We start from the raw sequence: 21,258 nt of genomic DNA on the forward strand, positions 1-21,258 counted from the left end.
TCAAAAAAGCTCCATACCCAATATGCTGAACTCTTTTGAAAATCTGGCCAATAGGTTGAGGAAAGGAATTGATTACACCATGTTCCTGAGCTTTTTCCCTCTTAGTGCCATTGTTTCAGTGATGCCACTCTACATTGTGGTGATACCTCCAGTTATGTAGAAGAGTCCAAATATTGTTTCAGGCAGAGACAGTTTTAAATAACTGTATGGCTAGGATGTGTCTTTTTTCTTTAAAATGTTGTCTACAGTTCTAGGAAATTCACCTTGTCAAAAGCATTGACAAATTAGAATCCTAGAAAGACATTTTAGGTCATCAGCCTGCTTGTACAGGCAATACCAGTCATTGCCTGTTAAGGATGCATTTGGAATGATGGAGCATATAATCAGACTCCTACACAGGCATACAGGACTCATAAAGAGCATTAGCACTGCATATTGGTTAAAGAGGAAGGAGAGAGGCAGAGACCAAATGCTGTGGATTCAAACCCTGATGTTTTATAGCTATCTCTGTGGTGGGTCTCCACAGCATACCCTGGCCAGTTGGTCCATTCACAATGCAGCCGTAAAGCTACATAGAAAGGGGTCAATGAGCAGTATCAGTTAATAACACTTAGCTGTTATAAAATGCTTTTCATCAGTATGTCTCAAAGCCCTTTACGGAGGAGGTTAGTACCTCCATTTTACAGATGGGGAATCTGAGGCACAATGAGGCCAAGTGAGTTGCCCAGTGTCAGCCAAAAAGGCAGTGACAGAACCAGGAATAGAGCCCAGGTCTCTTGACTGCCAGCCCAGTGCTCTATCCACTAGATCACACTGCCTCTGACCCCTTCATATGTGGTTCCACATCATATGCACTGCTAAGCATGGGGACAACTTGAGAGGTATCCAGCTGTACAGCATGGAGCTGAACAGAGAACTAATGAGGTTCTGTTAATCCCATTATTTTTGTTTTTTGCTTGGAGATGATTGGTAGATGGGTAAAATACTGTTATTATTTAGTGGTTTATCGCGATAACTTTCTTTTAAAGAATAGGTTTAAAAGCATATACAGTATGAATTTGTAACTTACCGTACTTGAAATTGTTCAGCTACATTTTGTGCACTGTTTGCATGGGTATAACGCTATCATAAATGAATTACTTCAGGTTTACATACGTTTCCCTGTGTATGTCTTTAGCTTTAATTATTCATTCTGAAATTTAATTAGCTGGTGTATGAAATATATTATTTTGTACTAGGTTTATATTTATCATTCTTAATGTAATTGGAAAAATAAAATCTGGTCAACTGATTTCTCAGGGGTTGAGGTATATCTTGAGCTATTCAGAGTTTATTGAGATTGTACTCAACAAAACTCCCATTAATCAAAAACTGAGTGAAGAAGCTCAGGAAGTGGCTTTAAACTAGAAAGTGCGTGTGTGTGTGTATGCATGCACATGCTAGACTCTAGTTTTACCTTTTTTTGTGTCTGGCTGTCTAAAAGGATAGATCAGTTCAATGAGTGAGTTTTGCTACTTATTAGTAACTAAGTTGATTCTGCTAATCTGAACCCATAGTGAGAGGAAAGAATTATATATATAAAAAGTAATATGAACAGTCATTGGCTTTTTGGAGTCTTTATTGTATCACGAGGAGGACTTTGATAAAAGAAAAGGGCACAGGTTCCACCTGTGAAAAGGCAATAATAGAGTGGATTAAGTTCTTTAAATTCAACATGGGGTTACAGTTGCATGTCAGAGTTACTCACTGGATGGTTTCCAAGCTACTGAAGGTACAGCTGGTCATAGAGAAGCAGCTGAAAGCATCCGTCCCTCTTTTCTGCCTTTTGAATATTGTGTAGAACATGTCCTGCATTCAGACACAAAATTTTGGGGGGGATTTTGTTTGTTTTATGAACATTTTAACAATCATTTGAAAATTGTAATGACTTGCTGGCCAAAGACACAGCTATGTAGATTTTCAATAAAATGTTCATCCTTTAACTCTGAGGTCTCATTCTGTGCCCAACCCATTGTAGTTTTCTTTAGAGTCACCTTAAATTATGTTAGAGACATCTACAGTTAGAATAATTAATGCCCTGCCTTTCCCGGCATACACAAAATTGTTGCTGTGACTATCCAGGGCATCGGCATCTCCACCTTAAATAATCTTCCCTGAGCTGAACACAGACTGATTCAATTTTATCAGGGAAATTTTATGAGAATGCCTAAACAGGAGGATATTGCTGCGGATGACTGGTAGCACTTTCATTGAGCTTTTATAGTGCAGTCTGTATCCAAGAAAGTCTCTTGTTGAAGTCAATGAGCCGTAGCAGCAGAGTTTGGCTCTGAGTGAGTAGCATGTTATTTTGTGTGTAATTTTACCTCTATCTGCCAGGATGAACAAGTATGTGGTCTTGGTCCCAGGATATTAGAGAGACAAGATGGGTGAGGTAATATCTTTTATTGGATTAACTTCTGTTGGTCAGAGAGACAAGCTTTCAAACTTACACAGAGATATTCTTCAGGTTCTGTGGCCTGCAATGTGCAGGAGGTCAGATCAGAATGGTCCCTTCTGACCTTAAAAGCTACGAGTCTATGAAGTCTTGGAAATGTACTCAGAGTGTCACAGCTAAGCACAAGGTGGAACAGATTGTGTAGCATAAGTAGTTAACACACATTTCAAGGGACCATTCAAGGTGAAGTGGCTTGTTAATACCTCTCTTGTCATAGGGGGTCAGGAAAAGCTGGGGGTGGGGGAGGAGTGGGGTTGAATGTACTATAGATTGTTATAATAAGCCATGGATCCAGTGTGTCTATTTGGTCCATGATTTTTAGTGTCTAGCAAAGTTATGAACAAGTATCGTCTTAGGAGCCCAAAGGCATTACCACTGCAATAGGCCAGTAGGGCCTCTGAGATGTAAGATATCAAGGATAAATTATTTTCTATTTATTGTTTTTGGACTCCTATTGTTGTACTCCCACTCTGTGTTAATCCGAAAGAGACATTTAAAAACCTATACATTTGGTTTTTTTCTTTTGTAGATAATGAAGCCTCAGTGCCACTGCCATAGAATATCTGTGAAACAATTGTGTCGTTTATCACAAACAAGACAATGTTATTATCTTTTTGCTATTTGTGTCTTACATGTTCTTTCAGCATTGTTATGCAATAGGGGATTATTAAATGTTTCAAAGCCACTGATTATTTTTTGTAATTAGAACTAAACTCTGCAGCTGTCACTAAACTCCTCATCAAATGATATATTTATTATGTTAGAAATGAGAGGGGACATGTGAACCAGACTTTGAAAAGAATATGCTCAGCTAAGAGTAGAGTATTATTTTTAAATGGATGATCAGCATGTGTGTGGGTTAGACCAAGATTGTTGCAATATCAGTGTGCCCGACTTACGTGCCGCCTTTAATCTTACGGTATTGTATTTCATTGTCTCTCGGTGCACTACTGTCACAAGTGAAATGAAAAACCTCTGCGTTCTATGAGCACTTTAATCTGTCATCATAATCACGAAAGTTTTGTCAATCTTGGCCTAAAAGTTAAGCATGCAGATCAAATATGTGGTAAAAGAAGACATCTGGACTCCACAATGTAAATGGGCATTGCTGAGGGGAAGGATATTAAATATTTGTCTCTTTTGTGTTTTATTACTCTAAATGAACGTATTAGAATTGTTCCATATGGTCCAAAAAAAAAAAAAAAAAAAAAAAGCCCACCAGGAATAGAGATAATGCTTGTCCCTTCCCTTGAAGGAAGAAATTGCTAGCCAAAAGCACAGCACATAAAAATGTGACTATTTCCTGCTGAAGACTGTGGTAGCATTACCCAAGATCACTTTAGCAGCAAATATGTGTCGGTGTTTTTTAGCCCCTCAGATGTACTCTGCCCATGAAAGCAAGACAATGACAGAATGTTCTGTTGGTTCAGAAAACTGACAAAATTAGGTCACCACAGGTTGACAAGAGATAGTAGAAACTAAATTTGCTGTATTCAGAAGACCGTGTATTTAAAAGCCGAGTTGCACATGGTAAACAAATATTTTGTCAGCCTCTGTGTGGTTTTAAAAGCCTGGCATAAAAATGTTTTAAATTATATCTTTCATTTATATAGCATAATAGCAACCTTAATTCTGAAAAGTGCAATAAAAAGTAATATATTTTGCTATCATCACAATAGTGAAGTCTAATACAGTGCTAAAAATGCTTTCTAATTTAATGAACGATACTGTGACTTTAACATGAGATTTTTCCAGGTTGGGGGAAGTTCTATTAGAGACTGATACAATTTTCTGGAGATGAACCTGTTTTTGGATCTACAGGAATAGTAGCATGAAAATCTAAATTTGGAACTTTACTTTCTGTTTTAAAAGCACTTAGTGGTGCATTAAATTATCTCTTTTAATAAACATTTACAGTAGGATTTTCAGGAACACTAGTGTTGGGTTAACGCTGAAATTAGTCGTAAAACTCCCAGTCAGTATGGTGAGGACTTTTGGAAATCCCATACTGAAGGCTCTTGTTCCTCCTGTTCCCTTTTACTTCCTTTGCCATGAATGAGAGTAACATTGCCTACCATTATTATTATTATTTATTTTATTAGTATTTATGAGCAGCATATGTAGTGATGTATATAGTTAAGGTTGCCTGACACTTCCACTATAAGACCTCATTTTCAGCTGCTTCTAAGTTTGCCAAATTTTTAGCTTTTGGGATGAGATTGTCCATACCGGGTGTGTGTCTCAGGCTTTTTTTTAAGCTTCAGCAAAAAATAATACATTCATTTCTGAGAATGGGATTAGGTACAAATACATTGTTTTACCCCTTTTAAAAAATGCTCACAATCTTTGGAGCAAAGGCTTAAAATTTGGCAAAGAATGGTCCTTGTCTTAGGGATGTCTTTTGCTGTTCCCTTGAAAAACCACCCACATTTGGCCATTATAAGCCTTTGACAAATCACAGTTCTCACACGATTGTTAGGAATTTGCTGTTATAGTTTGGCCATTAAATTCTCAGGCTGACTATTCCCTCTATACTCAGCATGGCAATGGTAGCAATACAATGGAATGGCAAATTGCAGCTAGGCTTTCATGTCTTACCAGTATAGAGTGGCTATGCCTGCCTACTTCAGCTGTCCCGCGGTAGGATTTGTCAGCCAGGTGATGAGAGCTATTTCTGTATTTGCAAAGAAGACCATATGTGCATGCAGTGTTGTATGCTCATTAATTATGCCCCACCACATTATATGTTGGAACCAATCATTGCTTCTGGCCCAGGCTTCTTGAAACACTTATAACTCAAAGAACTAATGATAGTGAGGAGCAGGAGCTTTATTAATACCTATGCAGTACAGATACAATCAATAAATTGCTGACTAAACCCCAAATTCCTGTCCCAGCATGCACTGAGTTTATTATAAAATGTGAGATGAATTGTTTTCTGGAGTGAATTTCTTCCTTCTATAAACGTGGTCTTGAATCTGGGCATTACAACCATGCTATTTTCAAAAACATCTCTCAAAGCAAATTGTTTGTTTAAACTGTATGATAAACTCTACTCCACAGACCCAATCATTCTACTCTAGCCCTGTTCCCCTATTCCAGAAAGCAGTGGAGGATGCTAGTAGGTTTTTTGAATGTTGCCACTATGTTGCTTAGCCTTCCCAAAATAAAACCACATGAACTGCAGCCTGCTGTGCACACATACACAAATTCCATATCCTGCTGACTGGAGGAAGGAGAAATATATATCCTTATGTGTACACTTCAAAATTTGGTAGGTGCTCAGATACTTAGGAAAGAGACCTGGGTGTGATTGTGGATGGCTCAGAGAAGACTTCTGTTAAATATGCAGCTGTGGTGAAAAACAAACAAGATGTTCTATATGTAAGGAATGGGATGGAGAATAACACAGAAAATATTATAATACCTCTGTATAAATCACTGATACAGCTTCGTCTAGAATATTCTGTGCAACCAGTTACCCCATTTCAAAAAGGATATTTCAGAATTAGAGCAAGTTCAGAGAAAGCCAATGGTATGGAAAAATCTCTCAGATGAAGAAAGACTGAAAATATTGGAATTGTGTACCTTAGAAAAGAGACAAATAAGAGGGACATAATAAAAGTATATAAAATAATGAACACTACGAGAAGGTAGAGTGGGAGCTTCTGTCCTTCCTGTCACATAACACAAGAACAAGGAGACATTCAGTGAAATGGAAAAGGGGCAAATTCAAAAGAGAAATGCTTTTTCATACGTAGACTTTGAAGTATCTTGTTACAGGAAATTGCTGAGACTAAGAATTTAGCAAGATTCACAAAGGGATTGAACATTTATGTGGCTATACTGTACTAGATAGACTTCAGTTCTGATTAGTCAGTAATTTTTTTTACTTACTGAAGCAATATGAAGCTAGACAGATAAGTCAGATAGATTACTCTTCGGTGGATGAAACAGAATGATTTTTTTACGTCGCTGGCCACCTGGTATAGTCACCTCTAATATATGTCCAAACCCTGATGTGAACAGAAGTTTCAGGTGAGCCAAGAAGAAAATATGCTGTATTTGAGACAATGAATACTGGTTTTCTAGCTGAGGTTTGAAGTGAGATAGGGAATTGAGATACGGACATACAAGTGAGCTGTCTGAAACCGTACGCATTGTAAAGCAGAAGGCTGAGATGCCAGCTGTCGTGAGATTATGTAGAGAGAGAGACAGAGAAGAACGGAGGCTCATCGAAAATGAGCTGAGCAACCTGGGAGGGGAGTAGAGAGAGAGAAAGGGTCCATAGAGATAGGCTGGAACAAATCCAGGGAGTATTTTAAAATCCACTGTCCTTATGTTCCCCTTCTGCAAATCAATGTGTGTTTACCCAATATCCTTGGATCTGCTAAAGCAAAAAAATCTTTTCACTCTCCCTTGGTTGGGATGGGTTCAGCAGCAGGATTGTGAAAGGGGCAGTGGACGTGGCCTTCAGATTTCACATTGGCAAGAAATCCAGAGAACAAGACAGTACAGATCCCTGTCTTCCCCTGCTCAGATGTCATGCTGCTGTTTGTTATACTCTGTGACTGTTCCAATGCAAGTAACATTGCACAAAGGGATAGTTATTCAAGCAGCATTAACTTGAGTTTACTTTGTGCATACCATTTGTATACTTCACAAGAATATATGTCATGTTCAGCAGAAGTTGTTCATCTCTGCCCCTTTGTCTGTGCCACGTCCCTCCCCTACAATGTCATGCAGTGCTTTACTCCTGTGGCTTTAGCACAGAGGGGCTATTTGGCACAGTGAGAAAGCTGTGGCATAGTTTACTTGGTTCTCAGTGCAACTCTGTAACTAATTCTTTTTCCTTTTAGCAAAGAGAAACCTAAGACAAATTTAGAGCAGTTGAATTGGATCCCAAAATAAGTAGGGAACCAGTGAACTTGTTTGCAAATTGGATGGTAGAATTTGCAATTGTTTACATCTGTGGCAAGGCTGAGGATAGCTTTCTGTTCCTGCTGAAGTTTGGTTGGAAAGGCCAGTTTGGGTTAAAAAGTGATTTGGGGGCATTTTCTTCTCATGGTTTTAACAACATTGACCAAGTTGTACTCTGTTACACCACTGAGAAACTGGAACAATTCTACTGATTTCAGCAAACTTACTGGATTTATACTCATGTAACTAACACAATAGTTGGACTCATTATCTTTCCTAGCTAATAAGAGGTTGATTAGTGCGATGCTGTAAAATTCAAATAGCAATAGTTACCTTTTTAAATACCTTGGCCTGTATTTTTTGGTGTCATCATGAAACTCCCATTAACTTCAGTGAGAATTACATGCATATTTGGAGAGGTGCATTGGTTAAGTTGTGAATGGGGTCTTGTGCATATCTATCTGTCCATCTTTCTTGGGTGGTACATTGAGTTGCATGCACATTTAACCTCTGGAGTTCTGTATTCAAGTCTAAAATTAGGTCACATATAGGTTCCGGGTCCTATTTGACTAAATGACAAAATGGTTTGGCATGACTGGTGGTCGCTGACAGGGGTTGATAATAGAATCATAGAATTTATCGATGGAAAAGACCTAACCATTTACATTTTTAAAGAATAAATGCCAATGTCCATAAATAAATAAAAAAATCAGGCAGTGGCATAACTGCATTTGGATGTGCAATAACTTATTTACAGTTGTATACATGAATATACATAATTTGCTGATAGGCCACAGCTGCTGATACCCCCCCCCCCCAAAAAAAAAAATAATTGGGCTGTTAGGTCATTTAATGCAATTCTTTGCTAATATAGGTTAAGGGAGCACTGTACTGCCAAACAGGTTTATGGGAAGATTGCACAGTGCCTGTGGCTGCCAGATTCTTAACCGGTGTAAAGTAGTGTAACTCCATGAGGCAATGCCAGTTTACACCAGCCGAGGATCTGACCCCTAGCTCCCAAGTACTACGTACATGTACATTTTCATCTTTAATATCTAAACTATTCCTTCTATAACCAAAAGCATCCCCAAAATAACATTGTGCTTTCTTCTAGATGGATAGTCCCTTAATGATTTGTTTTGGAGAGGGCCATTCATACTTTTAGTGCAATAACAGTTCAAAAGTCCATGAAATGTTGGTGGGCTTTAATTCCCCCAGAAGACTGGTCTCTGTTTTAGAATGTGGGTGAAGAAGATGACTAAAGAGAATCCCAATTTTCATTAAGTCCCTTCTCCCTCTCCTTATTCTGTCTCTTGTGCACACCATTGATTCTTTTTCAGCTTCTAAAAAGTTAAATTAGCATAAACTATTAGGAATATTCACTCTGTTCCTGTGAAATTGGTGTGAGTTTTGCCGAACAAAATGTTGAGTTTAGAATACTGTTTATTTAAAAAAAAAAATTAGACCAGAACAGCCTTTTTGTTGTTTATTTTTTGTTGCAAGCCTTGGAGGTAACCCATGTTTTTAAAATTGTTTCTTTCTTTTCATGTGCTATGGAAAATCTAAATAACCACTCACTGTACACAATGTGTACCTCTTTAATGATAAATTGTCTCCAGAATCCTGGAAGGGGAAAAAAAATCTAACAATGAAACACTCTTTAGGAAACAAAAATAATAGAAATAACAACTGTGTCACATCAGACCTCATTAGAGTCAATGAACTCACTGTGGTATTTAACAATTTCCAAGAAGTAGGCCATAATTCATAAATTAGTGTAATTCATAAAGTATGTAATTCATAAATAGCACTGTTGAGAACAGCAGCAGTATATAATCCTTGTTTTACAGAGACCCTTTTTTAAAGAGTAAAACCTAGGAGCTGGGAAATACAAGAGTAAATAAAAATTAAAAAGGCATCGGCTTGATAGCCATTGTATACAGTTTGGAAAATGTATATCATTCCAAAACCAAAAAACTTTGTTTAAAAAACCAGTCAAAGTTGATAAATGACAACAGTGTACTTATGTATCACATTGTTTGCAAAACGCAAGCACTTAAAAGCAAGGAAATGAATAGTTAGTGACATCATAAATCTTATTCTGGACAAATAATAAATATAGGCACATTGAGACACACTGGTCTCTTAAGGCTGCTCCGTGCTGTTCTAGCACCTTAAAACCAGTTTAACTGCCTATAGTGATCCTTCTATAGGTTCCTGGTCCCCTAGGTGCTGAAATGACTCCTTTAGAGCTCCTTATGTCCAGGAGCGGTGCCAGAGTTTTTGGCGCCCTAGGCGCAGGGCCGGCTCTAGCCATTTCGCCGCCCCAAGCATGGTGGCACGCCGCGGGGGGCGCTCTGCCGCTCGCCGGTCCTGCGGCTCCGGTGGACCTCCCGCAAGCGTTCCTGTGGAGGGTCTGCTGGTCCCGCTGCTCCGGTGGACCTGCCGCAGGCGTGTCTGCAGATGCTCCACTGGAGCCACGGGACCAGCGGACCCTCCACAGGCACGCCTGCGGGAGGTCCACCAGAGCAGCCTGCCGCCCTCCCAAATCCTAGTGTCCTAGGCGACCGCCTAGGTCACCCAAATGGAAGCGCCGGCCCTGCTTATGTCCTCTATCTATAGGAAGAAAGTCATGAAGTAGATCATCTGTAATAATGCTCTGCTCTTCTTACTCCGAGGACTGGCTCAGTAGTAGGGTGACCATGTTTTCCCAAATGGAAATTGACACCTGCCCCCTTGTGACCCCCCCCCACCCGGCCTCCCTGCCTCCTGCCCATGGACCGGCTTGAGATCCCCATTTCTCTGCTGTGCATGAGGCTGGCACAAGCTTCCCCCCTGCCACTTGCCTGAGGCCCTCCTCTCCTCCCTGTGCACGGGACCAGCACAACCCTCCCTGCCTGTTCAGGGCTAGCACAAGGCCCTCCTCCACCGCCTGCATGTGAGGCCAGCCCAGAACCCCCTGCTACCAACCTGCGTGGAGCTGGCCTGACCCGAGCTGCTCTCCAGAGCCTTCCCTCCGCCGCAAGGCTGGCGTTGCTGCTTGCCCCTCCGTTCCTTCACACCCTCTTAGGGGTCGCATCCCACTTTTTTGGCAAAACCAGGCATTTGTACAGTTTGCTCAAATGGAACAAATGCCCAGTTTTGCCAAAAAAGTTAGGATGGCTGGGACAAGGCTTAAAAAAGGGACTGTTCTGGTCAAAATGGGACATATGTTCACTCTACTCAGTAGCCAGACTGCCCCGGGATCAGGGGCTGCAAAGTGGCTTCTCCAGAGCTGACTGTAGCTTGGCTGGACCAGAGAATCCGGCCCTTTATTCTTAACACGTGCAAAGAAATGCATAGTACATCACAACATAACCTTAACTGTGTCCCATGGATATTTTTGAAAAGATGTTTTGTCATCTTGATTTTAATATCTAAACTAACTATCCACAGTTGAAATAATTCATAACAATTTGCTTCACTACAACCTGTTGTCTTCAAATATAGTTGTTGCATGATTTTTCAAGAAAATGTATCTAGATGGAGAGTCTAAAGGAGTAGTTGTAAGACATTTCAGAACTAGAGCTGTGGTTCTCAATCTTTGCTATACCAGGACTCCATTCCCTCTAAGATCTAGCTAAGAATGTCCTTCTGTTTAGCAATATGGAAAGAGCGGAGTAGTTCAGATGCTCTGATACCTGTGTGCAACTACCCCAGGTAGTGAACCCATGAGCTAGAGGAAGACAGATGAACACTTGACAAGAAGCGCTAGTCATCCTGGTTGTGAGCACTATGACTGGGGGTTTCTGAGTGTATGAAAAGGTGGATGAGACCTCTTACTAGATTAAAAGGAGAGGAAAATCATGTCAGTTATACCTTTGTTTTTTTAAAGTAATTTTCCATAAGAATTTTTATTTGACTGATGTCCTTAATGATAATTTGCCCATTTTTAACACATCCAGTCTTCTGGATACTCCAGTAGTTGCCAGTGAGATGTGTTTTGTGCTTAATTCATTGAACACTGTGGAACAAGTTAGTTTGTAACTCTTTCGCTACTTCATTAACTGCCTTAGAAAGCACACATCAACATTAAAGTACTAAGTCTAAAGCTATTATCTAGCTGAAGTACACTTGATCTTGTCTAGATTTTTGTTTAAAAGCTAAGCTTTTTCAGAAAGTAAGACCTAGCACCAAATTACTAGAAAGAATAACCTGGGGATAGCTACAGTTTATGGAATTTCAAGAAATAATTCTAATGATAATTACCAATTTGGTTTCTATTATTAGAAAACAAATATTAAGATAGGTAATTGCTTAGCTATTAGGTTTTTGATAAATATGGACAATCAATAATTATCACTATAACTATTTGTCAAAAAAATATATGTAGATGAAGAATAATGATAACTTTCATTTGTTACATGGCAAAAAAGCCTCTGTCTTTTTGTTAAGCTTTTAATTAAAATTAAGATTTCCAGGAACTGGACTCAGAAACAGTCTCTTAAAAATGAAATTTGTTTAAAATATCTCTAAAGTGAAACAGGAAAAAAAGGAACAAGAGTTGATTTTTCCAATGTTTCATTTGCACTCCTAGCCTGTCAGAAATCTAGAAACCCTGTAGAACAGTATGTTGGCAGCTCTTGAACTTAGCTACCGTAAACTGGTTTTCCTTACTGCCTATCATTTGGCATCATTAATCTTCATTAAACCAGTTTATCCCATTGAGCTTCAAGTCTCTTTCTTTTTGGAGACTTGAAAATTGAAAAAGACATTTAAAACAAACAAGTCCTGTTTAAGTACTCTGTATGGGTGAAATATAACTCAGCACAGAATCTGCTGATCATATTCTACAGGGATTTTATCCAGGGTGAGAAAGTACAGTACATTTGCTTTATATACAGTACTGTATATCACACCAAACTACATACATGAAAATCTGTTGCATTGCCTTTAATTGAACTGTCATGCTCAATATAGCTTTATAAATATTGACACATTTCCTCCACCACACCATGCCTCCCCCAAATCCCTATGTTAACTGTGAAATTATAATAATATAAACATGGAAAAATATGGACATTCATAGTGAAGGGTCAGTGCTTTTGATAGCTGGACACAATCAGAGCAGCAGATAAGGCTAACAACCCTGACTGAGGAAGGCATCCCTATTTGAGACAGCAGCACATAAGCATGTCATGTGCTTTACTGAATAGAGAGATGGACCTAGCAGATGTGCTAGTGCTTTTCTGAATTGGGGCCATTACCTTTGGCCCCATCTGCATGATAAATACTTACAAGTGGAATCTGTTGCGTATATAAAACAATTGCAGTATTCTTTACATATCCTCTGGTGGTACTCAACATTCCAGTGGAAGTCTGAAGGATCTGCCAATTATTTCACAGTTTACATTCCCACATCCCAAGGATCGGTATAAAAGCCACCATGGTGGCAGAGCAGGATTGGACAAAAGTTCCTGAAGATTTAATTAGGAAGGAGGATGCCTCCAACTAAATGGGGCTGGCTTGGGGAGCTAAAGGTCAGGGGCCATGTTCTGATCTCTTTTATACTGACATAAATGCAGAGTAATTCCATGGTCTTCAATGGTATCATGACGATGGAGCTACAATAACAATTAGAATGTATCCAGTGATTAGCACTTATCCACATTTTCATCCAGTGATCTCAAGGTATCGGGGAGTTGTGATCTGCATTTGATTCCAGAAGAAATATTTGAATAGATTAGTCTCTCTTTACGGGCTAAGGCCTATTTATTTATTTCGCTGACATATCTGCCTGATCCTACATCCATCCAATACAGTCAGTGGAAATGTTGGATGTGCAAGATATGCAACATTAGGTCTTTATTCTATAAATGCGAGTTACATATGGGAACGGAGTTTTACAGCTGTACAAAAGTTCAACTTAAGAAACTGTTATATTTTTGTTCATTCCCTCAGAGTTTCACTTTAAGTTCTCAGGTTTGAACCCAAAATCTTAAAACAGCTGGAATTACAGTTTCACAACATTTCAAGTTAAAACCATAAATCCCTCCTTAGCATGCGTGGGGAGGGAGGCTGTTTGTGCAAAACTTGGCCAAGGCTCATTGGAAACCTTTGCAAATGTTAGGCCCCAGTTTGTCCTAAGGTCTTTCTTGGACAAGCTCTAACTGACTTCAGTGGAAGGACTGATTTAAAAACTGAGTAATAGAAGAAGGAAAGTAGAAACTGGGGTCCAAATCCTGAGACTCTTATTTTGGTTTACAAATAAAATTTTAAAAAATCTTTAAACGGACAGGATTTGATTTGCTAATGCATTACTTCTGTTTGACAGCAGTGTAACTTCATTGATTCCAATGAAGATACAATGGCATAAAACTTTCACAAAACAATTCTCTGCCTTTCTAACTTTGTATGCCAGGTTTCATAGTAGAGGAAAATTATGTCCAAGTTGCCCCTCTGAAAACAAAGTTGCATGTAATAAAAGCAGATACTATCTGAAAACTAGTGTTGGGGAGACTGCACAACACTGTAGTAGAATATTTATTTTGTTTAAGCCAACTAATTTTCTCTTCCAAGTACATATTGCCCTTTCCCTGCCTGAGAAGAATGTTTTCCCCGTTCCCATGTACTAAGCTCCTGTTGGCATTAATTGAGAATTTCAGCTGTGGAGGGCTTGCAAGGAAAATACACTTTGTGGCAAATAAATTATTTTTTTTTAAAAAAAACAATTCCTTCTCCTCATATCCTCTCTCTTCCAATGGCTTGATTCAAGTATAAATTGTAATCCTCTTTTTGTGACTCTGCAATCAATTGTTGCATGAAAGTTTGATTTCTGGTGTTTAATCAAAGTCCATGAGACTTAAACATCTGAATAACAAAACTTTGCCTACCTATAGCACCTTCAGTTCAAGTATTTTGAAGTGCTTTACAAACATTAATTCATTAAGCCTGACCGTACGTTTTGAGGCAGGATAGTGTTACCCTCATCAGTCTTGTCAGTTTGCAGATGAAGAAACTGGTGCACACAGAGGTTAAGGACAAAATTTTCATACTTGGGTGTTTAAAATCAGGCACTTAAATCCATATTTAGGCTCCTAGAGTGCAATCCTGCTCCATTTGAATACAATGGCAAAACTTCCACTCACTCCAATGTTGTAGGATCAGGCCCTTAAAGAAGGTTTGATTTTCAGATGTTCTGTGCATCTGCGTGTCCCACTGAAATCAGTGGAACTACAAGTGCTCAACATCTCTGAAAATTCAGTTCCCTGCAATTTAAGTGCTTAAATACGGAATTGTCTAACTTTAGCTGGCTACATTTGACAATTTTGATCTAAATGACTTGACTTAACATCACACAGAATGTCCCTTGAAGAACTGGGAATGGGACCTTGATGCTTGGTCCTCTGTTTAATCACAAGACCGTTCTTTCTCAATTATCTGTATAGTATCTAAGGACAAGATTTGACTGTGACAAAAAGCACCACTGTATACTTAGAAATGCCTGTGTACTTGCACTGATATTTTAACGTTATGTCCATTGAAGTCAATGAGAGTTTTATGTGTGAGAAGTGCAGGACCAGCCTAATGGTTGCAGCTGACTTTACATTTGGCTAGGTTGTCCCCTTAAATGTATCCTTAGAATTAGGGGCTGCACATTCCTGCACTACAGCTAGATGAGCTCTGGAAAGGAATCACAGGTGGGATTTTCAAAGGAGCCTAAGAGCCAATTCCCACTGAATTTCAATGGGAAAGGGGAGGTTTTTAAAAGCTCTCAAATGGTTTAAGAACACAAGTCCCACTGATAGTCTATGGGATTTGATCTCCTGTGCACTTTTTAAAGGTGCTCCTTAGGTGCTTTTTAAAATCGGGGTGTCTAACTTCTTTAGGATCCTTTGAAAATCCTTCTGTCTCCCCATTGCTGACCAGAAACAACTTCCCCTTCTCGCTACACTGGGAATCTTCCTTGCACCTGTCCATTCCTGTCACACCTGTACAGGGGGAAGTAACAGGGACATAAGTGCAGCAGCAATCTGTGAAGGTCACACAGGGGTATGTGAGGGGGAGATGAACCATATACAGTTCAGATGTTCACATGAAGAGGGTGCAGAAAAGAGCCACAAAAAATTATTTGAGGACTGGAGAAAATGCTTAGGGCTTGTCTACACTACCCACCAGATCGGCGGGCAGCGATCGATCCAGATGGGGTAAATTTATCGAATCTAGTATAGACACAATAAATTGACTGCTCAACGCTTTCCCGTCGACTCTGGTACTCCACCAGAATGAGGAGCGCAAGCGGAGTTGATGGGAGAGTGTCGGCTGTCAACTTACCTCAGTGAAGACACCGCGGTAAGTAGATCCAAGTACATTGATTTCAGCTATGCTATTCATGTAGCTGAAGTTGCATATCTTAGATCGACCCCACGCAGTAGTGTAGACAAGCCCTCAGAGTGAGAGAATTAAAGAGCTCAATCTGATTATTTTACCAAAGAGAAGATTGGGGGGTGACTTTATTACAGTGTCCAAATGAATGCCTTTCTGGGGAGAAAATAGTGGGTAGTAAAGTGCTCTTTAATGTAGCGGAGAAAACTTTACAAGAACCAATGGCTGGAAATGTAAAACAGACAAGTTAGAAATTAGGCATACATTTTAACAGTGAAGGTAATTAATCATCAGAACAAACTGCCAAGAGAAGTGGTAGATTCTCCATCTTTAGATATCCTCGGATAAGACTGGATGCCTTTCTGGAAGATATTCTTTAGCCAAACACAAGTTATATTTTAGTCAAACGTAGTTTATCTCTGTATTGAGCCCAATAAAGGAGTGAAATGTAATGGCCTGTGATATACAGGAGGTCAGGCTTGATAATCTAATGGTCCGTTCTGGCCTTAATTTCTGTGAATCTGAATCTTACTGGCCTTTATATCTATGCCGCCAACTAGGAGCAGGCCAAAATCTGGCCCACTGTGATGAGTTTAAAACTATTATGTCTAAATACAAATTGCATTTTAAGTGTCAACAACTATATTAAATTGCAAAATCACAACCCAGAAACTGCTTGCTTTTTCAGGCCCTCCAGGGAAACGAGGTAAGAGGGGCAGAAGAGGAGAGACTGGTAAGTTTTCACTTTTGGAAGCAAGATGAGAGATTTTATTTTGGGTGGATGGGTTTTTCTCAGTACTTTGTCCATTTTGGGCAAATACCTCTATTATTCTACTGGATAGATTCAGCTACTTTATTTTGGTTTGTACTTTTTGGAGGGGGGCAGAGGGATGCACCTAGCATGCCTTATTTTTGCTGTTTGTTTCCTGTGAGCTATAGAAAGAAAAGATCCATAAAAAAAATTCTGATAGAAGTTTTGTAATCCTTGGCATATAACTTGTGGCCTTCTAAATTGCATTGAATCTCAAATAGTCATTAAACTGTAGGCAAGTTTCACAATACTTATTACATCTATAGACCCTTTAATAGATTTTGTAATTTCTGACATAAAAGACATGAATAATAAAACTGGTTATTGGTAATTCTGAAATAATTTCAGCACTCAGAGTCTTCTCTCATTTACACCTGTGCACATCTACATAACTCCATTTAAGTAAATAACATTACAATGGTATAGATAAGTATAAAATCAAGCCCTTTGTGTTTAGAACAGATCATGTCGTGAGGAAAAGGAAACGTGTTATGTGAACAGTCATGGAGGTAATGTCTAAATAGACTGAACTTTGTAAAATAAGATGTTGATTATCAGAAACTTGTTGCATTTAGGATCCTCTTGAGTTAAAATCCAGTCTGTATTTGGCTGTGTTTGTAGCTGAAAGTTTGCAAATGCAACATGTAAATAGAGAGGCTTTTTATTTGTGTTGAAACTGCACTTGGGGCTTGATCTTCCCAGGCACTGGGCAGCTTCAGCTACTCTTGACATCAGTGGGAGTTGATGGCACTGAGCACCTTGCAGGATTCAGCTCTTTGTCAGGATGACGTTTCTAGTAGGGCCATGGCTACACTTGCAGATGTAGAGCGCTTTGGGTTAAACCAGCCTTCAGAGAGCACACCAGGGAAAGCGCTCCAGTCTATCCACACTGACAGCTGCAAGCGCACTGGCGTGGCCACATTCGCAGCACTGGAAGCAGCATATGGAGTGGTGCATTATGGACAGCTATCCCACAGAGCACCTCTTCCCATTCTGACGATGTGGCTTGTGGGAAGGAGGCCTGGGGTGCGGGGCATTCTGGATCCTGTCACAGTGGAAGGGTGCATGATGCACGTATCTTTTGGAACACTGGCCTGTTCAAGAAGCTGCAAGCTGGGACTTTTTTTCAATACCAGAGGATCACCGTAGGGGAAGTCGAAATGCCCATTGTGATCCTTGGAGATCCCACTTACCCTCTAATGCTGTGGCTCATGAAACCCAGCCAGGAATGGTTCAACTACAGGCTGAGTCGGTGCCGAATGACTGTGGAGTGTGCTTTTGGCGGTTTGAAGGGCCACTGGTGCTCTCTTTATGGGAAGCTGGACTTGGCCAAAGACAGCATCCCTGCAGTTATATCCGCGTGCTGTACCCTCCATAATATTTGTGAAGGGAAGGGTGAAAGCTTCACTCAGGCATGGGCCTCGGAGGTTCAACACCTGGAGGCTGAATTTGCACAGCCAGAGAGCAGGGCTGTGAAAGGGGCCCAGTGTGGGGCTGCAAGGATTAGGGATGCCTTGAGGGAGCAATTTGAGGCTGAAATCCATGAGTAATGTCTGGTGCGCTGCACGGGAGTTAAGTACAGTGGCTGTATTTGGTACACTGACTTGCAGTGTTTGTTCCTTTCCTGGGCTAAGGTATATTTTGCTTTATGCACTAATAAAGTATGTTTTCAAAGTAAAAAACGCCATTTATTGACCCCCCCCCACAAAGTAACATAGAAATACTAAAAGGGTAAGGGCGTGGGGTGGAGACCGATTCACTCATAGTTTTGGGTATGTCCTGATTTCATACTCTTGAATCCTGTCTGGAGTGCTGTGTACTGAGTGCTGCAGTTCAGGATGGCCATAAGGCATGTTGAGGGGGGTTGAGTGCAGTGGATAAGGGTCATAGTTTTTGTGGGTGGGTGGCAAAGCTATGGGTGTAGGAGGCAGCTGGGGGCAGTAAGAACCCGGATGTTGGGGAAAGTGGGTTGGAGGGGACATGAGGGCACAAGGCAAAGAGTTTTGGGGCACAAGGGCCGCAGAGGGGGACGAGCGTGGTAGTGCTCCACCTGCATGGCGACCAATGCCTGGATAGAGTCCGCTTGGCACTCCATTATGCTAATCAGCCGTTCCGTGCTTTGCTGCCGGTGCATCGCGTTTTCCTAGCAGATCCTCCTTTCGCGTTTTCCTGGCGGATCCTCCTCTCCCTTCACTTCTGTGCCTTTTGATTCTCGTTTACAGACTGCTGCATGACTTCATGTAGCATATCTTCTTTGCTTTTATGCGGCCTCTTCTGGAGTCTTCTCAGTCTGTTGGCCGGTGATAAGAATGACGGCTGAGATCTCAAGGTTGCACCTAGACGGGCAACATGCAACTCTTAACAGATGCAGCATTGTACATACCAGATAGAGCAATGATTCCCCTGCACTTAAGGAGGGCAATCACAAAAACCATACTTTGCCTGTCCCAAAGCGAGCGCGCACAACCAATGGGAGCCCCAGAAATGGTGAGTAAGCACAGGGTCCATGGGGACTGATTGTTTCATGGCTGTACTGTTCTCTGGGTTTCTGTGCGTTGGGGAGAGCCAACAGCTGCAGGGGGCACCTACACTGAACACTGTCCCAACATTCTCCACAGGAATTCATCCTGGAAGATATCTCACTGCTGAGGGTGACCAGGGAAACAAGGGAGGGTCTTCTCCTACAATACAGCTTCCGCCCTGGCCTATACACAGCTTGCCTGTGTGCAGCAATGGTCCCCCCACACCTCATGGCACAGTCGCATGGACACGTTAGCCTGACTGGGGCAAGAACCACACTGGCTCTCCCAATAAACCTGCGCAGGCGCATTGCCCATGTTCTGGCTGAGACTTTTGAAGAGATCACCGATGCCGATTACCACAATGTGATAGACCACATCAATGCACTATTCTGCTTCTAGACATGCAGGCAGCCCTTACCCTCCTCGCCCAAAGAGCCCATACCTAAAAACTTCCTTCCTGAAAAGAAAGCCGCTTTCAAGGAACCTCCTCTGTTGTTTGCCCTTCCCAGACGCTGCACCGGATGCTGCGACTGGCTGCCTTCCTCCTGGCTCGAGAAGAGCTCCTGGCTGCATGCATCTAGGGATTCCAGGGTGTCTTCCCACGCCTCAGCACCATCACTCGTGCTTTCCTCCTCCTCCTCCTCCTCCTCTCCCCGCTTGCTATACTGGGCTCAGAAGTGTCCATGGTGGTCTTTGCAGTGGAGGTGGGATCACCCCCAAGTATCGCATCCAGCTCTTTGTAGAATTTGCAGGTTGTGGGGGCAGCACTGGAGCAGCCATCTGCTTCATGGGCTTTGAAGAAGGCATTCCACAGCTCCTTCATTTTAACTCGACACTGCACCGCATCCCGGTCATTACCCCATCCATCATGTCCCTTGATATGTGCCCGAAGGTATCGTACTTCCTACGTCTGGAGCACAGCTGGGGCTTCACAGCTTCCTTCCCCCAAACACTGATGAGATCCAGCACCTTGCCACTGCTCCATACTGGGGATCGCCTGGCGCATGGAGGCTACCTGGAAAGATGTGCTGAGAACACTCCATGCCTGGCTGAGAAGACAGGAAGGGATTTTCAAAATTCCCAGATAATTTGAAGGGCGGGTCTGACGCTCGGTCTCCTGAGGACAAGGCAGCAGAGTTCAAAAGTGATGACCAGAGTAGCTAGAACAGGCATTGTGGGACACTTCCGGAGGCGAATCAGAGCCAATGAAAGCACATTAGGTGTCCACACTGGCACCGCGGCGCTCCAGCGAGAGCGCAACAAACATTATTCCTCTCGAGGAGATGGAGTATCAGGAGCACTCCAGCCACGGAGTCAGAGCGCCTACATGCCTTGCTAGTTTGGACGGGGAGTGAGGTAGAGCACTCTTGGCGGCTTTATTGCACTATAATGCACAAGTGTAGCCAAGGCCTAGAATCGGCATCAGAGAAATGGGTACTTTAGATCCATCTGGTTATAGTGGGTATTTTTGGTTATCTGTGAATTAATCCAGCAGATTAGGAGAAATTTACAGTCTGGTTGATTCCCATGAATCTTAGTTGTTCACAATAATCTATTGTTTTGTCTTTTAGGTCGTTATAAATTAGAACTTTATTTTGTTCTTAGAAAATTATTTCCTTCTTTTTATTGGATAGCTAAAACAAAGCCGAACTCTGATAAAATTAGATAAACTAACTTTGATATGTTAATCAGTTGATACTTGCTGCAGAGAAAAAAAGTTACTATATAGCGGGAATCGCTCAGGTTGAATTTGGCTTTACAAATGATCTTGACAAATCAAATGAACTTGTCAGCTACCTTGCAGTATGCTTGACTTTTCGTTTTACACATCAAATAAACACACATTAAGATATTAACAGAGGAAATTGATCTCTTTCCTTTAGAAACAGACCCTGCACATTAAAATACTATTTGGAAATTTTTACCATTATAAAGAAATTACCTTAGTTACTAGACAATAAAATCACATTGTTAAAAACAAAAGCCTGACAATATCAAAAGCAAACGGAAAATACAGCTGTTGCTATTTTATGCCCCTTTTGCACCTCACTTTATTCAGAAGTTAGAGGGAGGCATGAGAGCGAATGAAAAGCCATTGATTTGGGAGCTGCAGCTGCTCCACTTAATAAGAGTGAAATATTAGATTT

General features: G+C 41.0%; 1 protein-coding gene across 1 annotated transcript in view; it reads left to right on the forward strand.

Moving 5' to 3' along the window:
- COL25A1 (collagen type XXV alpha 1 chain) overlaps positions 1–21,258 on the forward strand; it is a 446,709-nt gene that overhangs the window by 214,587 nt on the left and 210,864 nt on the right. The window contains exon 5 of the mRNA XM_050946748.1: positions 16,467–16,511. Coding sequence (XP_050802705.1) covers positions 16,467–16,511 — 45 coding nt within the window. The remainder of the gene's footprint in view (positions 1–16,466; positions 16,512–21,258) is intronic.

This window comes from Gopherus flavomarginatus, chromosome 3 (genome assembly GCF_025201925.1).
Source record: "Gopherus flavomarginatus isolate rGopFla2 chromosome 3, rGopFla2.mat.asm, whole genome shotgun sequence".
Classification (NCBI taxonomy): domain Eukaryota; kingdom Metazoa; phylum Chordata; order Testudines; family Testudinidae; genus Gopherus; species Gopherus flavomarginatus.